Below are 19241 nucleotides of genomic sequence, written 5' to 3'. Positions count from 1 at the left end.
AGTACAGAATGTGAGTACTTTTGCCACATCTAAATAAACCCAATAACATCATTGTGCCTCGTCACCTCTCAGTGAGAGCGTGCGCGCGCGCGCTTGTACTGTGCGCGTTCACGCGGGAGAGGAGCACACGGGCCGGCTGAGCAGCAAGAAGGATGGAGGTCCGACCTGACAGGTTCAAGGCGGTCGCGGCCAAAACTCTGGGCAGAATTAACAGGTATTTTTCTTTTCTTTTTCTTTTTTTGCAAATCACTACTTTGGACTTCAACACGCCTGCATGTTTTCCCGAGAGAGAGAGATCGTTTCGTGCAGTCCATATATTATTTTTAAGGGTGGAAAAGTTTGTTTCTTATCCACTTTAGCCCAGAAAAGGGAACAGTGGTTAAGTTTAAGGCGCATACTTGTTTTTTGGTTTGTTTGTTTTTTTGCGAGGGGGGACGGTGCACATAACGTGAAAAAGTCCGAAGTGACTCAGTGTCGTCGTCATATGACGAACGAGAGACAGTGAAAGTGGGCGAAAACGCTGAGAAATCATTGTGCAGAACTTCTTTGGTTGTGTTTGTGCAATGTATGTATTTATATTTGCTGCCTTCTGTCTATCTATCTATCTCTGAGACGTCCCTGGTCAAAAATATTTTTTTTCTTTGATCAGTGAAAAAGCCATAATACAAAACACTGAATGTTATGAAAGTTACACATAAAATTGGTTAAAACAAAAATTGTATTTCATATTCATAGAAAACATTGCTGCCAATATTTTTGTAAATAAAAGATTAAAATCTCAGATAATCAGCCCATATTCATAAATACATTGTTTCACATGAAATTGTGTTACCAAAATAAAATGCAGACAGGTGTGTGGACAATATTTTAGAAATATAAGTCACGAATATAGATAACATTAAAAATTGCTCCACGACACATATTGAAAGATGTAATATTTTCATGACATTGCAATGCAGACTGTTGCATGGATAATATTTGAATATAAAAAAAATAGAGATTAAAATCAGTGATCGGGGCTCGTGCAATAACCTTTGCTTTAAGCTTCCGTTCTCTTCGGATTTGAGGTAGCGAGCAAACGTATAAATCCCGTCCTGAAATAGCCTGTTTTTCAGTCCAGATGTCGAGCCACGCAAATCCCTAAACTCTCCCCTCCCACTCCTTCCATCCTAGCCCATGTCACTTCCTCCGGCCGCTCCCTCCGCATCCATCCATCCATCCTGCCGTCCATTCTTCATCTATCCATCGAGACGACTTTCATTCTATCATGCTTGCAGATTAGCAGACAGGCACATTCAAGGCATTCCTTTTGGTCCAAACGGCCGACATGCAAGGCAAATATTTGTATGTATGTATGCACTCTCTGACACACATCCGTGTGTGTGTGTTGTGAGGAGGGCCTCCCCCTGACTACCTATGCATGCACGAGTTGGACCAATCACACTAGCTCACAGACAAAAGCGTGATCCCTCCATGATGAAAGCAGCCAGAAGTTCATTTATTATTTAAAGATTTTCTCCATCAGAATGCATCTCCTGTTTCTATATTAAACTCCACGAGGTAAGCACAACCAGAAGTGCTGTAAGGTCAAATGCACGCTTTCCGCTTCTAGTTCACCCTTTCGACATTAATAACACCACCACCGGTGCGTGGAGACAACTAGAATTTACTTTGAAATAAAGTACAACAATCGTTGTGACTGCATCCAAATTTCTGAAGTTTCCAGCAGCGCCCTGTGGACAGGCTCCACAAGGAGAAGTTAGTTGCGGCTACACACAAGGCAACGCAGAAAGTAGAAGGTAATCCATTTTTAATCCATTTTACATCCACCAGAGTGCTACATTTTCATTTATGATGCACAGTGGCTCGGTGCCATCGTGGCTTTGATAAAATATTCAAATTATGGTGGGATGCGCAAATGGTAGTTTTTGATCATTTTTGCTGCTCTTTAAGCTTGACAATACTTTCATCTAATCACGTTTCTTTAATGTCTATACAATAAACTATTTTTAAGCAATACAACTTTGTTAAATTAGTAGACATGCAGTACAATGTCTGTCTATCTATCAATCGATCTATCACACTTACACGAAAATATTTACACAAAAGGCCTATTTTTCCCTACTTTGCATTGGTAATCCATCCACCTCACAGGTGTTGTATATCAAGATGCTGATTACACAGCATGATTGTTGCACAGGTGTGCCTTAGGCTGCCCACAATAAAAGGCCACTCTAAAATATGCAGTTTTATCAGACAGCACATTGCCACAGATGTCGCAGGTTTCGAGGGAGTGAGAAGTTGGCATGTTGATCGCATCTCTCCAAAGACATTTCAGAGAATTTGAAAGTACCGTACATCCAACCGCAGACCAAATGTAACCACACCAGCATCTTCAACTTCAAGATCGACTGAGACCAGCCACCTGAACAGCGGCTGCAACATCGATTTGCATAACGCATTTCGCATTTTCGTCACAAACCGTTCCGTGGAAACTCATCTGCATGCTCCTCATCCTCACCGGGGTCTGGTCTTGACTGCAGTTGGTGGTCGTAACTGACTTGAGTGGAAATATCCTTACTTTGAGTGGCGTCTGGCGCTTTGTAGAGGTGTTATATCCATGGATCAATTCCAGTTTTGCCTGTTTACAGCGGATGGCAGACCGTGTGTATGGCGTTGTGTGCGGTTTGCTGATGTCGACGTTGTCGATCGAGGGCCCATGCCGGCGGTGGGGTTATGGTATGGAATTTGTTTGCGTATGTTATGGTCAGCGAACACAGGTGCAATTTGTTGATGGCATTTTCAATGCACAGAGATGCCGTGGATTGGCGTATACGACGACGTGTTCCATTCCCTGCCTGTGCGCGGCAAGTTTGCAGAGCCTTTGGCGAAGTGTGGACCAACATTACACAGGCCGCAAAAAGACCTGATCAACACCCTCACCCCCAGATGCCACAAATAATGTCAAACTGCACATTTTATAATTACCTTTTGTTGTGAGAAGCCTAAGGCACACCTGAGCAATAACCATGCGGTCTAATAAGCATTTTAATATGCCACACCCGTGAGGTTGATGGATTGTCTCGGCAAAGGAGAGTAAAATATGAATAATATTTGACAGAAATCGTCCTTTTGTATACATAGGAAGTCTTAAATCTTTGAGTTCAGCTCTAACCATCGGATCATCCATCCATCCATCCATCCATCCATCATTGTTGCTATCACTTTCTATCCATCAATATCTATCCCTCAAGTTTTGGATTGACACATTAGAGAGGTATTCATTTAACAATAGCTTTATTATTGTGGTTGTAGTTTGCAGTGATGTAGAACCTCACTGCATCATTCTGTTTATGAGCTATTTGTAATATTTTGGGTTCTTAATTAGCTCAGTGACCGGGGAAAAATAATGAATTTGTTTGCGATTTCCTGACCTTCTGTCCGTACTTAAGGCTCCTATGGGAGGCATTATCAAATTCTAGCGGTTCATATACGTAATGTCCATCCTGTATGTGGAGATTAAAAACACTGTGACACGCAACAGAAGTGGGAAGCAAGCGCACACGAAGATTAGAAGTCGTTCAATGCGAGCGCTTTATTCAAATGTGGTGTTCATGATGATTATGTCACATTATTTAGGTACATCACTGGGGCATAATGAATAAATTGTTAAAATAGTCTGTCCCTAACTGCATGAATCAAAAAATTATTGGCCTTATTATCTTCTATCTTAAAATCTGTACATATTTTTTCGTTTTTTTTTTTTTTTTTTCGTTGTATTTTTTCATTGTAGCAGGTGTACAATAATTAAGGATTAAGATTTAGATTTTTACTATCAGACTATCCAGATAATAGAATGTATGAAAGAATACATGTGCAGTTGCATGTCACGTATGTGTGTTGATGGGCTAGAGAGGGGTGGGGGGAGTGGTGTGACAGGATGAGGAAGGGGAGGGTGTCTCCCAGGGTGACACATTCCCGCCGAGACCCAATCTGTTCACTTCAGGGAGAGCGCGTGGCTCACGGGAGGAGCACCAGAGATACCACGGAAATTGCAAAATGCAGAGATTTTGCTCGAAAAATTATTTGACCCGCCCAAACGAACGAAACGAAATCGTGTTTGACGCATGATCTTACATTGAGAACAATAAACAATCGATTGTGGCGCATGGCAACTAATGAGGAAGGCGTCTGTTGTTATATAATATATTTGCTGTCAGCCTCCCTGGCTGTCTCTCTCCCTCCATCATCCTCTTATGAGAGGATTACAGAGAACACTCAGTGAATTCATGATTTAATATACAGGAGAACAAAGGTCGTAGGTCACTGGCCAACATGTGAGTCATGGTCGATGTTGTAAACTTATCTTTAGGTATACAAACGCAACAATATGGAACAATTTTACATTAAAATTGCAGGCTTCTCAATCATTTTGATGGTATTCTGACAATAGTAGTATGGAGAATAGTCTTTTTTAATTTTTATTTTTTAATTGTCATTGCGACCTTGGATGGAATTTAGTAGTGGTCGATGATATTTGTGGACCAGCCAGGACCAAACTGTGTGCACAGTGTTTCTACAAAGTTTGTAAAATGATCAGTCAATCTTTATTTACTTCAAGATGTTATAATGTAAGACTTTTACGAGTCTTTAACCCATTTGTTATCTTCTGACATTGTCTTTGTTGATTAACAAATGCACATTTGCTGTATGTTTACCACATTGGCTTCAAAGTACATTAGAGTACATTACAGTATTTTTCTCAACATCTGTTGCTTTTATTACAACAGCATTTTGCCATTTTTGTAAGGAAAGTACTCGTTGTTCCTTGTCTAACCAGAAGGGGCCTCAGTAGAGTGCAGACCTTTACCAAGGCCAAACAATTACACCAGAAAATGTTTCGTTCCACGGGGATTGCGCTCTCCTTGCTTTGTCCGCTAATGTCATGGTGTATGTAAGAAAAAAAAAAAAAGTTGGGTGATCTCTCGTAAATTTGAGCCGTCAGAGTTTGATGTTTCCAATACAGAATCTCGTGTGGGTGGCAATAAAGCGCATTACAATGCAAGTGTGCTGTCTTCCTATATAATCGAGAGTTTTCAGTAGATGCAACTGAACACCTGACTGAGATGATATGATCTATCTAACCATCTATCTTCGACCTATCATATCTATCTTTGGGGGGGAAACAACACATGGGTGATGGGTAGAAGGTAATGCTTCTGCAAACTCAGGTGAAAATATTTTCTGATGTTTTAACAGTGCTAAGATGTCGTGACCTGGGTTCGGGTGACCTACATTTACAGCCTAAATTGTAATCCCGTAAAAGTCTGTTCTCTTCATTTTGTAGCCTTTCTCTTGGCTGCTTTGCTTCCAGTATTGAATGTTAGATTTTTTTTTTTTGTAGAATTGGTAGTGTGGGCCCATATAAATTAAACTCTATTAGCCATGGGACTGTTTCTTTAACAAATCACATTTCAAATTCATCCACACAGGGCCAACGTGCTGGCGCTCGATGAAATCAGCATTTTCACGTCCTCCGATTGGCTTGTCAGAGCAAAGATTGTTACAGCCAACTTAACTAGCAAAACATGTCTGTAGCGATCCATACATGTCAATACATTTAATAATCAGCATCCATCGTGAATATGATATATATTTCATTATTATTATTATTTTTTTTTTTTTTTAAGTTTTCAAGTTTTGGTCAAGTCATTGAATAAATATTGATTCTGAACTGCTCCAGATGATATACACGGCATAGTATTGTGCTGTTACCAGACAGGTGTCAAACTCGTGGCCCGGGGGCCAGATCCGGCCCGGCACATCATTTTATGTGGCCCGCAAAAGCAAATCATGTTGACGGACTTCGTGTTTCTTGTGAAAATACTAAACTGCAAATTGTCTTCACTTGTAATAACTTTGAGGTATTGAAATCATTTTTTTTTGTAACCAATTCCCCTTTTAAAAGTAATTAAAATGTAATAACAGTTGAACACCTTTTGGGCTTCTGATTTCAAAACAAGTTATCCATCAATTTGTTGCTGTTTGTTGTATGTAATTATATGAGGTGATAATTCATTTATATGGGTTCACAGTCATAACAGCCCTCTGAGGGAAGCTAAAACTACAACGCGACAAAAATGAGTTTGACACCCCTGTGTTACTGTATACAGCATTTTTAAACTTGTAATGCTTTCTAAAATTGCAACGTGATAGTGGTGGTATTGACAGTTGGATTAAGTCAGATAAGTCCCCATTGAAGGCCCAGGTACCAAATACATGGCCCAGTGTATTTTAGTCTCTCACATGAAGGCATCTTCAGAAGTTGAATCCAAGTTTAAAAGTGAGCGTGCATTGGAGAGCAGAGTCCCTCCAGGGCTCTTACTGTAATTATGATATTCAAAAGGGCCCGAGGTCAGGGGCCTCCTACCTTGCTCATTAGTTGTTACCAGCTGAGAGCTGGTAATAGCAGCTCCTGTCTCTTTGCTAGCACAAGGATATGGGCTAGAATGGTTGTCTTGATACTGCTTTTGTAAACTTGATCTTAAAATCTTAGGAACATACTTGTGTCTTTTGGCCTTAGAACAAAGTACATGAAGTGCAATGTTTAGTCCTACAGCGGGCATTAGTGTTAATACACACTTTCATGTGCAACTGTTCCGACGTTCTGTCAACTGCACAAATGTGACAAATCCTCCCATTCACACTTCTATACAGTAAACAAGTAAGTAAGCTGTTTTGGGACATTTGCAGACCACACTTCACCACGATAATCCTTAAGTGTGAAGCTAGCAGCTGTAATTAAGAGTCGTTTTGGCTGTGGGCTAGCCTCGTTAGCTGGTAGCATATGTGTGAGTGTCAGGCTGCAATCTGTCTCCACGTCTAATGAGGATGCTTCCGCTGCGCTGCAGTCGGATTTCAGGAGGCCAGTCGGCACGTTGTTTGCACAGGAGAAGGCAGCCGGGTGATTCATCACTTGTTAATAATAATGTACACTATTAACACCTTCTTGTAACATTACTGCATGAGCCGCTCCATGTTTTTTTTCCCTCCTCTGTCTTTTGTGTGGGTCTTATTGTTTGCATGTATAAAAAGGATTATGTAGTAATAATTTTAATTCTATTTTAAAACCACTATAATTATTTAAATATAATTGATCTATAAAATTATATATATATATATATATGTATGTTATTATCTTGCAGTAGTACAGTTTATATTAAATTATACATGTACAGTAAATGGAAAAAAATATTGTGTGATCTGTGTAATTATGTACATAACAGAGAAAACATAAAATGATTATGGTAATAATTTATACATAAATACATATTTTGGAAAGCTAAAAAAATTATGCAAAAAACCTTTTTACATTTGTAGATGATGAGGAACATAATTGTTTATTTGTGTATTTTGGAGGGGGTGGTGCATGGTCCAAGGAGGAAGCTATTATATTTTGATGTGGAATGTGGAGGGTTTTTTTATTTTTTATTTTTTTTACTGTTTTCCAAAATGATCTTAACTTTTTAGTGAATACACCAGGAGTTTTAACAACAGGCATAGCAGTGTAAAGTATTTGGTGCTATTTGTTTTTCAGACCTTGGCAGAGGTTTGCAAAAACCTTTGTACCATTCTATGTATGATATTATCTTTATATATTACCCACTCACAAAATATGTTGATTTGGAGTGAAATTTACAAGGCGTTAATGCTCTAGTGGGAATTGAACCCACAACACCTGGTTTACAAGGCCAATGCCGTAACCATTGAGTTTAAAAAAAAAAACAAAAAGGGATTCAAATTGCTATAGTGGAGTCATACATTGATTTTGTAATTGGAAAGCAATTGCTTATGACAAAATGTGAATAAATTATTAAATTGAGGCGATAATTCAGCTATATGACGTCATAGGGAAACCACGCCCTGCACTACTTTGTTACTCCATATTCATTTCCGGAAGTAAATCATTTTTATAATCCTAATCTCAATGTTGTGACAGATTAAGGGAAAGAGAGAGCGAGTAGGAGGGAGGAAACAGATGTAGATAATCTCTTACAAATTCCAAAATGCTGTTTTTACAAATTATAATTTAGTTTGCACTCTTTTTCATTTGTTAATTTACTGTATAGTATAATATATAGTATAGTATAATATATAAAAGGTGATGCTGAGCCAGGAGTAAGGGAGCTGGAGGGGAGGGAACGAACTGTGGATGTGAGTTAGAAATACGTGGACAGACAGTCATGCAGGCAGATAGATGCATAGTGACACATTACAGTATTAAAAGCTATGCTGAATAATTTATCTCATCCCAAAACTCATCAATAATGAACCAGTCAGAATGTGACGTGCCCCATGTTGTGTGCGTGTGTGTGAGTGAGAATAACGCGGTAGTGCTGAGCGCACGAGAGAAATGATTCTTTTTTTTTTTTTTACCATTTAATCAAATCTCTGATACATGAACACATCCTTGTGATGATTGGACTTGTTTCTATACATCATTGTCACTGACTAACTGGATCGAGCTCAATGGAAAGAGTGCATGTGGCACACAAGTGTGCTCAATGTGGATGCACTCATACACAAAAACACGCAGTCACGATAAAACCGATAGTATATGCTGCGTGTGTGTGTTGTCAGACACAGATGTCTATTCGCTGTTGATTTGAGTCGGGAAAACACTGATGACACCGGCCTAGCACAGTGGCTTTATGTGGGGGTTTCTTCTTGAGACCACAATCACTTTAGTCATGTGATTCTTGAGAGACACTAAAGACTGAAAAATAACTGTGTTGTGTGTTGCAACTGCGAGGAAGAAGTCCAACACTTCCAAATCACCCAACGTTAACAACATCACAATCTTTTCTGGGTTCTTCCTCAAAAAGGTTCATGGAAGTCGGATTCACTATAATCTTGCTATGCACACAAACTGCAGTAAGAACTCAACTTGCTTGGGAGAAGTACTACTTAAGATCCACAGTGGAACCTAAACACTGGAAGACAAACTATTCCCAGATGCTGGTCGATGTTTGATTTGCAAGGTTTTTCAAAAAGGAAATGATACAAATAGAAATAATATAATCCAGTGTCTATCGGCTTTATAAAACCTTCATTACCTTTGTTCACACTTATTTAAGTAACATTTTAACATTCTTAACTCTCATACAAGTGTAAAAATAAGTTAACCTGTATTGTCTAAAACACTCAGCATTAACTTCAATGATGAATGTCGGAGGAGTAATGCCCAGGTGATGTGCTGCATAATCTTTTTATTTAAAACAACTTTTTTTAATTGTCGGACAAGTGTAAAAAGAAAAACCCATTTAACCATAATAAAACACTCTACCTTAACATTGATTACTTTAACTTTGATAAAAAGTGACGATGCATATGGTGACGGTGGGGATTTACCGATTTGAACGTGAAGCTTCTTAATTCACGCTTCATCTTTGACGCTCCAATGCAGTTTCTTCAGTCCACGAAAATAAAGCCCTATAGCTCAACAATTCAGTACTACACTGTTCTCAGTCTTATCACGTTTTCAGTAATTATCTTCAAGCGTATTTGTAATATATTTAGAAACAAATCTCTGAATTCCCGTCACAGGGTCTTTAACATATCTTTTTGAGCCTCGTCCTTTTGAAATAAGTGTTAAAAAAAAAAAAGCAAATATTTGAGAATGGTCTCCTGTCCTGCCAGGTTGATTGACAAGCAGCAGCCCAATGGAGAAACCATCGAGCTGTCCGCGGAGGGCCGTCCTGAGCTGGTGCAGGAGAAGGAGCTGCCCGTGGTGGACTGTACCTGCTTTGGTTTGCCCAGGCGCTACATCATTGCCATCCTGTCTGGCCTGGGCTTCTGCATCTCCTTTGGCATCCGCTGCAATCTGGGTGTGGCCATTGTAAGCATGGTCAACGACCACACTGTCTACAAAGGCAACAAGGAAGTGCTGGTGGTAAGTGTGCAGTCAGGCTGGATCTTATTTATTTGAAGTTTGTGTGGTTCAAAATGAGCTCAGATGACATGCAACTACTAAATGTATACTTTCACTTCACTATCTGTATGGGGAACTGCGTCAGAAATTAAAAAAATATAAATATGCCTTTACAAAGATAATGATCTCCATAAACGTAGTGTTAAGTGAATACCTTTTTTCATCATGGAAAAACTGCAAGCCACTACCAAGTTTTATCAAGTGTAATGTGGCAGCACGGTAGAGTATGGTTAGCACATTTGCCTCACAGTTCGGAGGTTTGGGGTTCGAATCACGGCTTTCACGGCTTTAATGTTCTCCCCTGTGCTCGCATGCGTTTTCTCCATTTACTCCAGTTTCCTCACACATTCCACAAACATGCATATTGCGTTCACTGAAGACTTTAAATTATCCATTGGTGTGAATGCGAATGGTTGGTTGTCTAAATATGCCCTGCGATTGTCTGGCTCCCATTCCAGGGTGTACTCTGCCACTCACCCAAATTCAGACGGGATAGGCTCCAGCTCACCCGCAACCCTCATGAGGAGAAATGCTATAAAAATGGATGGATGGATGGATGGATACTTGAATGACATCTAAGTTTATCTACGAATGAATTTTTCTTATGCTAAGTTTATCTACGAATGATTTTTTTTAATGCTTTTGCATTGAAATATTAAATGTTGCACTGGTGTGAAATCCCTATGCCACTTTTTTCAGACTCAGTACAAGTACTTTGAGTAATCATTGATACCGAGTACTGAGACTTGATCATGCCATTACGGCTCACGATTGTGTATTTTATTGTTATTACATTATTATTTTTTTATAACAACAGACTGAATTTGGAATCAAATGCCATGGAAAATAGTAACAACCAAATGTTTAAGAATACAATTATTGTTCAATTTATGTCAAGAAGGGATTTGTTTAAAAATATATGTATGGTGAAAAGTGAGGGAAAATTGCAATTTTGGTACAGATTTCCTGTCAAAAAATGACATGCACATGAATTTTGCAAGAAACAGGAAGTAGACACTATTTACTTCAGTGAGACACAAAACAATTACGTGGCGGCAGGATTTGGCACCTGGGCCTTGAGTTTGATACCTGTACCTTAAGGGTGAGTAGTATTAGAGTATTTTCAATCGTACTGAGTACTATACAGACATACAATATCAGCACTGATACTGGTCTCGGTATTGGTGCATCCCTATTGTAAATAAAATAGTTACATATTTGAACTAGGGAGAACAAGTGTTGTCTCTCGTTGTTTGCGAGCGTCCAACGTCATCTTGACTTCTCCTCAGGCTGCACAATTCACTTGGGACCCAGAAACAGTGGGCATGATCCATGGCTCCTTCTTCTGGGGCTACATCGTCACACAGATCCCTGGAGGCTTTATATGTCAAAAATTTGCAGCCAACAGGTGATCTATCTCATGTTAAGCATTTGAACTACTGTACTAAGGACTGGTTGAATTGAAACAGTTTATTGTGCTGACTATGAAATGAAAAGTCGGCTCTCAGTTGTGCAACCCATAGTTTTGTGGAATGTTTTATTAATCGATCATATTCATTATTATTGAATGAACAATTAATATAGATTAAACTGTGTATTTTTTAGTTAACAAGAAAGGAAATCAGACGGAATTGTGTGAAACATTGTCCAGTTCTGTGAACTGTTTTCATTCTCTTCATAATAGAGACATCATGGTGTGTCGTACTTAAAGTGCAAAAGATATGTGTAAATATAAGCGCCGCCATAGCCTTGAGTCAGCATGTCAATGTTGTGCTTTTTTTTTTTTTGTCTCATTCTGTTCAACTGCTGTTATTGTTCACAGTACCTTCTGAGGCAGCTTTGTTTTGTCCTTGTGTGTTCAAGAGTGTTTGGCTTTGCCATCGTGGCCACGTCCACCCTCAACATGCTGATCCCATCTGCCGCTCGCTGCCATTACAGCTGCGTCATACTGGTCAGAATATGTCAAGGCCTTGTTGAGGTACCCCGTGTGTCTGTGGAGGATTCTGTGTTTTTGTGCAGATTGCATGACACGTTGAGTCTCGTCACTGCAGGGTGTGTCGTACCCGGCCTGCCATGGCATTTGGGCAAAGTGGGCTCCTCCGCTGGAGAGAAGTCGATTAGCCACCACAGCCTTTTGTGGTAAGTTAGACCTTGTAGCACCTAAATTCTACCTGATGTCCCCAGGAATTTAGTATATTAATACATATAAGTTATGTTTTGATGGCCGTTTGATTAAAGAATAACACACCTGTTTAGTGACGCTGCTAGGTTTTAAAGGGGCAGGAAGTTTCAAGTTGATTTCTAGAAACTTTCTGATCTATGAACGCATCGACCTGGATGTAAAAAAAAAAAAAAAAAGAAAAAGGAAGTTCATTTTAGAAAAGTGTACAATACATTTAAATGGTGAACAGAAATGTTATCAATTTGATGACGAAATAAATACATTCACGTTAATGCACACCTAGGTGTGGTGAGAAAAAAATTGCTTATTTCACCAAAACTCCAGGGCTGTTCTCAAATTTTGTTGCTGTAAATTCCCATAAAACAGTACCTGTTAATTGCCATTATGGAATTTCGAAGCAACTTCTGCAACTTTGAAACAATTGAAGTCCATGAGGCAACTCCCATATACAGGCGCATCTTTAACATTAGGGGTGTTAATGTCGAGTATGTGCGGAAATAATATGTAGAGTTATATAAACAACAGAATTCATGCTCCACTTCTTTTGTACCACGTTGAATATTCTTCAAGTATGAAAGAGTGAAAGGATAGTGGCAAGTGGAAGTGAATTACCTTAACATAGCTTGACAGGAGTTATTCATTAAACATGCATTACATTTAATGATAATGTTTGTCTTTAATAATCACGAGCTGCGCACAATCATGTAACTTAGTTAATTTTCTTCCAGTGCCAATGCATTTTTAACTACAAAAGTGGAGTTGAAAGAAAAATGACTGAATTGTCCACCATAATAACATGTACTCTACTGTATTTACTAGTGTTGTGGCTTACATATATATATATATTTAATCTAAGTAACTTGTTTCAATTGTAGGATCCTATGCAGGGGCTGTGGTGGCCATGCCTTTAGCAGGGATACTGGTGCAATACACTGGGTGGTCTTCTGTTTTCTACGTCTATGGTGAGCATCCCCATAGCCATGTGCACTGTAGTTACAACCAACCTGTACTACATGAAAGTATGTAAACAGAATGTCTTAACAATTCTATGCTAACGGCTATCGAACAGGACCTGGCTGGGATTATTAATCTATGTCAATTTATTCCTTAACTACTGAACTCCCCCAGGCAGTTTTGGGATATTCTGGTACTTATTCTGGATATTGGTGTCCTACGAGAGTCCAGCTGCCCATCCCACTATCACACCAGAGGAGAGGAAGTACATTGAAGATGCGATCGGCGAGTCAGCGACGTTTCTCAACCCTCTCCAGGTACGTCTTTTATCAGTGTTACATTTGCAGACACATTGGTACAAGTACAGTATGTGTGGGCAGCCATATGTGTTGAAAACATGTGTACACACACATACACGCGCAATCTCATGGCAAGTGCCATGGGTGGATCCTGATCACGTTATATTTTACTGGTGACAGAAATTCAAGACGCCGTGGAGGCAGTTCTTCACCTCTATGCCTGTCTACGCCATCATTGTGGCCAACTTCTGCAGGAGCTGGACCTTCTACCTGCTGCTCATCAGTCAGCCAGCCTATTTCGAAGAAGTCTTTGGCTTTGAGATCAGCAAGGTGCGTGGCACGACAGAACATATGACTCGCAGTCTCGCTCACAGTCAAGAGTTTCTGGGTTTGAATCTCAGCTTCGGCCTTTCTGTGTGGAGTTAGCATGCTTGGGTTTTCTCTGGGTACTATGGCTTCCTTCCACTTTTGCAAAACATGGATGGTCAGTTAAAAGATGATTACAAATTGCCCATAGGTGTGAATGGGAGTCTGAATGTGTACAGTTTACAGTATGTATGTGTAGTATACTGTATGTGCCTTGTGATTGACTAGCTGGCGACGGATGGATGATGATGATTTATGATCCCTATTGCTTATAGATTGTGGATGAAAGTTGAGATATAGTCCTACTTTTCCTTTAACAGGTGGGCATGGTGTCAGCTTTGCCCCATTTAGTGATGACCATCATCGTTCCCGTGGGAGGCCAGTTGGCGGACTACCTTCGAATTCACAACCTGATGACCACCACCAATGTCAGGAAGCTCATGAACTGTGGAGGTGAGTTTCACACATTTAAAATACAATTTCATAAAAATAAAGGCGTTTCCAGACTGCATACTGCCCCTACTTATCAAGGTTTATTGTTTCTGGCCACACTTAATAACACAGTTTGTGTAGTATAATATCAAAACACAAATTTGGGGAGGCTACACCTGCAAAATGTAGCACAATAACCCATTTTTACAAAGATAATGATGATTGTGATGATTGCCATGAATTTTTGTGGTTGCAGTTTATAGTGTTGAAGAAGGCCACTGCATTGTACTCAGAGAGATGAGTCTAATGTATTGACTATGTCAATCTCATGTAAATGAATCAAGGTTAAGGTGCCTGATTTGATATAATGTGGGTGGCAAAATACTAGCGGTAATTCGTAGTGGGATGCACCACTTCATATGACACCTACATTAATAATGTTGTATGGGTATTTCTTTTTACGTAAATGTTACCGAATAGCCATATTTCTACACACCATTTTCACATCAAGTTACAAAGCACTTTACCTGAATTATGGAAATTTTCACTTTTCAATGCTACATAAGCATGTTAAAATATTATTTCTCTGAACAATATTCTATTTGTTGGGGCATCATTTTTGATACAGCTCTTGTATTGGATCATTAGATTCATGCAAGTGTACCTAATAAAGTGTCTGGCGGACACTTTATTGCTTTTGGAACACTATTCCAAAAGCAAATTAGGATGGAATAAACCACAGGGTGGATAGTTTTTAATATTTTTCCAGCTTGTGTTTTAAATGTTAATGTTTTCAGGTTTTGGCATGGAGGCCACCCTGCTATTAGTGGTGGGATATTCTCACACAAAAGGTGTTGCCATCTCCTTCCTGGTCCTTGCCGTTGGCTTTAGCGGCTTCGCTATCTCAGGTACGAGAAATTACTATATGCTCAGTGTAAATGGTCGTATCCGTAAATGTTTTTCGTACATTTGTTTGTTGCACTCAGGTTTTAATGTCAATCACTTGGATATTGCACCTCGATACGCCAGCATACTAATGGGCATCTCAAATGGGGTGGGAACCTTGTCTGGAATGGTGTGTCCTCTTATAGTGGGAGCCATGACCAAACATAAGGTAAATAAAACTGCATTGCTCAGTCGCAAACGGCACGGTTGTATTGTGACTTTCGCCATCATTTCAGACGCGTGAGGAGTGGCAGTACGTTTTCCTTATAGCATCCCTGGTTCACTATGGAGGAGTCGTTTTCTATGGTAAGGCTTCACAATGATTTCATTCTCGTGCCACAACAGGATTGTACATTTCACTGTGAAGTCACACGTACTTCGGGGTGGCAAAAGCCCAAGCAATCTCTGATGGCACCAATTGTAAACAAATCCTTCTATGTCATGTATGACCAAATAAGAGTGATTGAAAGAATAAGGTTTAAATTGCTCTTCTCAATCTCTACCACTCTGGTTTGAGTATGTGAAATGTCAGTCAAAAAGTGAGGTAAACTGCTTGAAAGGGAGACCCAGTGCCGCCGTAATTTGTATTTAAGGTAAATTAATTCAAAATAGACGGGGTGGAAATTCAGACCTAGCTAACATGTTCATTTAGGGAACCACTAATTAATTCAATAGATCGCAATACACGAAATGCCTTAATGTAGGTCATGGTAGATGTAGCCAAAAGGCTAGCATAATACCATAATCTCTAAATGAGCCTAGCCTAAAATTGAGTGGTTCTTTTGGTGACTGTTGCTGTTTGATTTACAATCTATTAGGCTACGTTAGCTGGTCTATTTCTCTATTCTTCTTTACTCTTCTGCTTGAAGGCAAAAGCAATGTCAGGAAAATCCTACTAGAACATCTGAGCTTTCTTTGGGGTTAATCATGAGTTTGAATGTGATTGGTTAATTCAGAACGCAGCCAATCCCAGTTATAAGAGGGTGTGCACACTTGTGGAGCGTCATTATTTTATTTTTATTTTTGTTTTACTTGCTATAAAAGTTTTTTTTCAATTAAGTTATACAGGTTAGGTCCCAATAATGATAGGTTTTTTTAAAAATCATTTATCTTGGTCTCATTTTTTCTATCACGAAAACCTGGTATTTGAACAGGGGTGTGTAGACTTTTCTATCCCCTGTACCTGTGGAAAAAATGCCCCACAAACCCGATGGTGGACGTTTGGTTGTTGCTACTTTACTACCAGGCAGTCTTGTGGTGTGATTTTCGCAGTACCTTGGCACCTATCATTTACAAATATTCTGAAACATCCCAAAAGACATACCCTTTTTCTTCCTTTCAGGACTCTTTGCATCGGGAGAAAAGCAGCCGTGGGCCGACATCGAGGACACCAGCCAGGAGAAGTGTGGCATCATCGATGAGGACGAGCTGGCCAACGAGACAGAGGATCTCTACCGTACCGGCGGCGGCCAATACGGGGCCATGAGCCAACAGGTGGTCGGTTCAAACGGCGGAGGGTCCGGAGGAGGCGGGGCCGGATGGGTGAAGGACTGGGATAAATCTGAGGAGTACGTGCAGCCACCTGGATACAACTCATACAAGTGCAGCGGAGTAGAGGAGATGAAGCTGACGTAGAAGAGTGACTGAACTGATACAAGTGTGTACAAAACAAGAAGAAAAAAAACAGGAAGGAAAGAACTTGCTCTGTGCTTCTGTACAATTACAAAAGTGTGTTGATTATTGTGTGTGTGTGTGTGTGTGTGTGTGTGTGTGTGTGTGTGTGTGTGTGTGTGTGTGTGTGTGTGTGTGTGTGTGTGTGGATTTATGTGTTTGGAAGGGTGAGAGGCAACACGCGTGCATGTCAGTGTTAGATTTGACAATGTGCAACACATACAGTATTTTTATGCTCAGCTCATCCCTCAGACATCCTCCCTGATGCACGGTTCGCTGTGATTGGTCCATTTCCATCATGTGGAGGAAGTGCAGCAAGCGTCTCCCTTATGTTGTATTTAAAATCTAATGTTTAAGCTGCAGTAACTTTTTTTTTTTTTTTTCAGGAAATGCATGTCTGCGGTTTTAGATAAGAATAATTTACATGATGAAGAGTGATTTAACTACATGCACACTCATACACAAGTACAAGCACAAACACACAGTGTTTTATCAATCACATCCTTGCAAATATTCTCAACATTGTTTCCATGTTTGATACCATGCAACTTTGAAACATCTAAAACAAAGACGAAAAAAGGTGCTTAATAGTTGCATAGTGGCAGGCTTAACATGGGTGCAAATTTGACACATGCTCGAGATGCATGTGGTGTCTAGATAAAGCTCACCTGTGTCTGATCTAACACGGTCATGCCTATCTCGGTTCATGGGTCACAAGGTACATATGATGAGTAATCATCTGACACTCAGGACTCTTCATTTGGTGTGGAGAGTTAACTGTTTTGCCATCGAACTGCTGCAAAATAGTCAAAATCTGGTGTGTTGTATTTGTCTTTTTTCTGTCACTTCCTGCTTTCTCTTGTCTCATTCAGTGCAGTTTTTTTTCCTAGTTCCTAAAAGGCAGCCATATGAAATCAGTGGGTCAGTAGTAGTGTTGAGTATGTTGTTCTGTCGGTTGGGTCCAGGTGCTTAAACGTTGTGCAGTGAGCATGTAATAATGAGCACAACTGTGCACTCCCCCCTAATCCCTCTACTCCTTTAACACACTTATACACAAGGTGGTTGTCTCATGCTGTGAGCGCACTCAAACCCACCATGCAGTGGGCATAGAGAGCATTAGCACACAATTTGGCACCCATGTCTTGCTCTCAACACCCACTTGACGCAACAACATTGTGTATTGTATTATAAGAGAGTGACTTTTCTTGTTTTTTTTACTTCAAAACAACTGTTTCTGCCCTTTAAAAGCAATCTTGATGCAATGGCAGCTGGGTAATGGAGTCACGGGGAGGGGGATTTACCAAGGGTTTATTTTATTTTACAGGTGAAATGCTGCAAAAATACGAATGATGATTCCTGTGAACATTTTCAGTTGTCAGTGTTGTATCAGTGGATTTTAAATCAACTTTTCTTGTTTCAGTTCATGGCTACTCCAATGTTGTTTTCCTCCCTCTCAATGAAATGTGTTGAAACGTGATGGGGATTAGTGTATAAACAATTAAATCTTAAATATTTGAAGATGCAAAAAAAAGAAAAAAATGTGGAAAATACTCAGTGTACAAAGGATGGATGATGTGAAATATCCTTGTGTATAATAAAGATAAGCAGCAATTTCACATGTGCCACTGTGTCAGCAGTCTGTTTTATTTCAGTTTTTCTTTTGTTATGAGTCAATCTTTTTTTTAAAAAAAAAAAAAAAGGTATAGGGCAGTGTTAGTTTCCTCTGTTTCAATCTTTCTCTCAGGACAGATGGAAACTGGATTATCGCTGTGATTTTAGGCAATGATTAGATAAGAGAGCAGATGCACTCAGTGGGAGAGGGCGGCAGCAGCATGAACGTCACAATGCGGGATGGCGAATCAGCGTGTGTGTGTGTGTGTGTCATTTTTTATGGGGCGGAGGGGTGGGGTTGTGGGGGCTACCTGTTCTTCACTATCATCACGAGAGGGCAGTAGACATGCAAAAAAAAAACGTAATTTGCGATCATATGCAGTATTTTGTCAATGTAAACGTCAGTTCCAACACTAGTTCGTTTTTTTAATCAATTCCTTAAGTAAAATTACAATTTAAAAAAAAAGTGCAGACTGAAATATACTTATGAACAAAAGTTTTTTAAAAGTTATGTTTTTACTGTCAATTATGTAAAATACCCATTTTGATAACTTGGCACAACGGATAGAAAAAATCATCTATGCACACAAAATAGTTTTTCAGTGTGATTTTGTCATGGGAAAAAAATCATACAGTAGTTCTTTTATACTATATTGAGCTCTAAACAAAAGTTGATTTTACCGCTCTCTATTCATCTTTTTACGTCAATTTTATTTTATTTAGCCTTTACTTATCCAGGTAAAGCAATTGAGAACAGATTCTTATTTGCAATGCCGACCTGGCTGCAAAC

The 19241-nt window shown here is 39.6% G+C and overlaps 1 protein-coding gene across 1 annotated transcript; it reads left to right on the top strand.

Moving 5' to 3' along the window:
* The first annotated feature begins 111 nt into the window (after positions 1–111).
* slc17a7a (solute carrier family 17 member 7a) lies at positions 112–18451 on the top strand. Its single transcript, XM_061701311.1, has 13 exons — positions 112–214; positions 9700–9952; positions 11281–11399; positions 11855–11969; positions 12043–12130; positions 13049–13135; positions 13302–13444; positions 13607–13756; positions 14113–14245; positions 15022–15132; positions 15211–15338; positions 15406–15475; positions 16512–18451. The coding sequence occupies exons 1-13, from the start codon at positions 153–155 to the stop codon at positions 16802–16804; spliced, it is 1752 nt and encodes a 583-aa protein (XP_061557295.1). The 5' UTR covers positions 112–152; the 3' UTR covers positions 16805–18451.
* Positions 18452–19241: the final 790 nt, after the last annotated feature.

This window comes from Phycodurus eques, chromosome 16, assembly GCF_024500275.1.
Source record: "Phycodurus eques isolate BA_2022a chromosome 16, UOR_Pequ_1.1, whole genome shotgun sequence".
Lineage (NCBI taxonomy): Eukaryota > Metazoa > Chordata > Actinopteri > Syngnathiformes > Syngnathidae > Phycodurus > Phycodurus eques.
Note: the sequence above shows the minus strand (reverse complement) of the source record. Positions and strands in the feature narration are given on the sequence as shown.

Excerpts from the sequence above, each read along its gene's own strand:
- slc17a7a (XM_061701311.1), top strand. The coding sequence starts at position 153 with ATGGAGGTCCGACCTGACAGGTTCAAGGCGGTCGCGGCCAAAACTCTG. Across the intron at positions 13,757-14,112 it reads TTGGCTTTGAGATCAGCAAG|GTGGGCATGGTGTCAGCTTT; the intron begins GTGCGTGGCACG and ends TTCCTTTAACAG. Across the intron at positions 15,133-15,210 it reads TAGCGGCTTCGCTATCTCAG|GTTTTAATGTCAATCACTTG; the intron begins GTACGAGAAATT and ends TGTTGCACTCAG.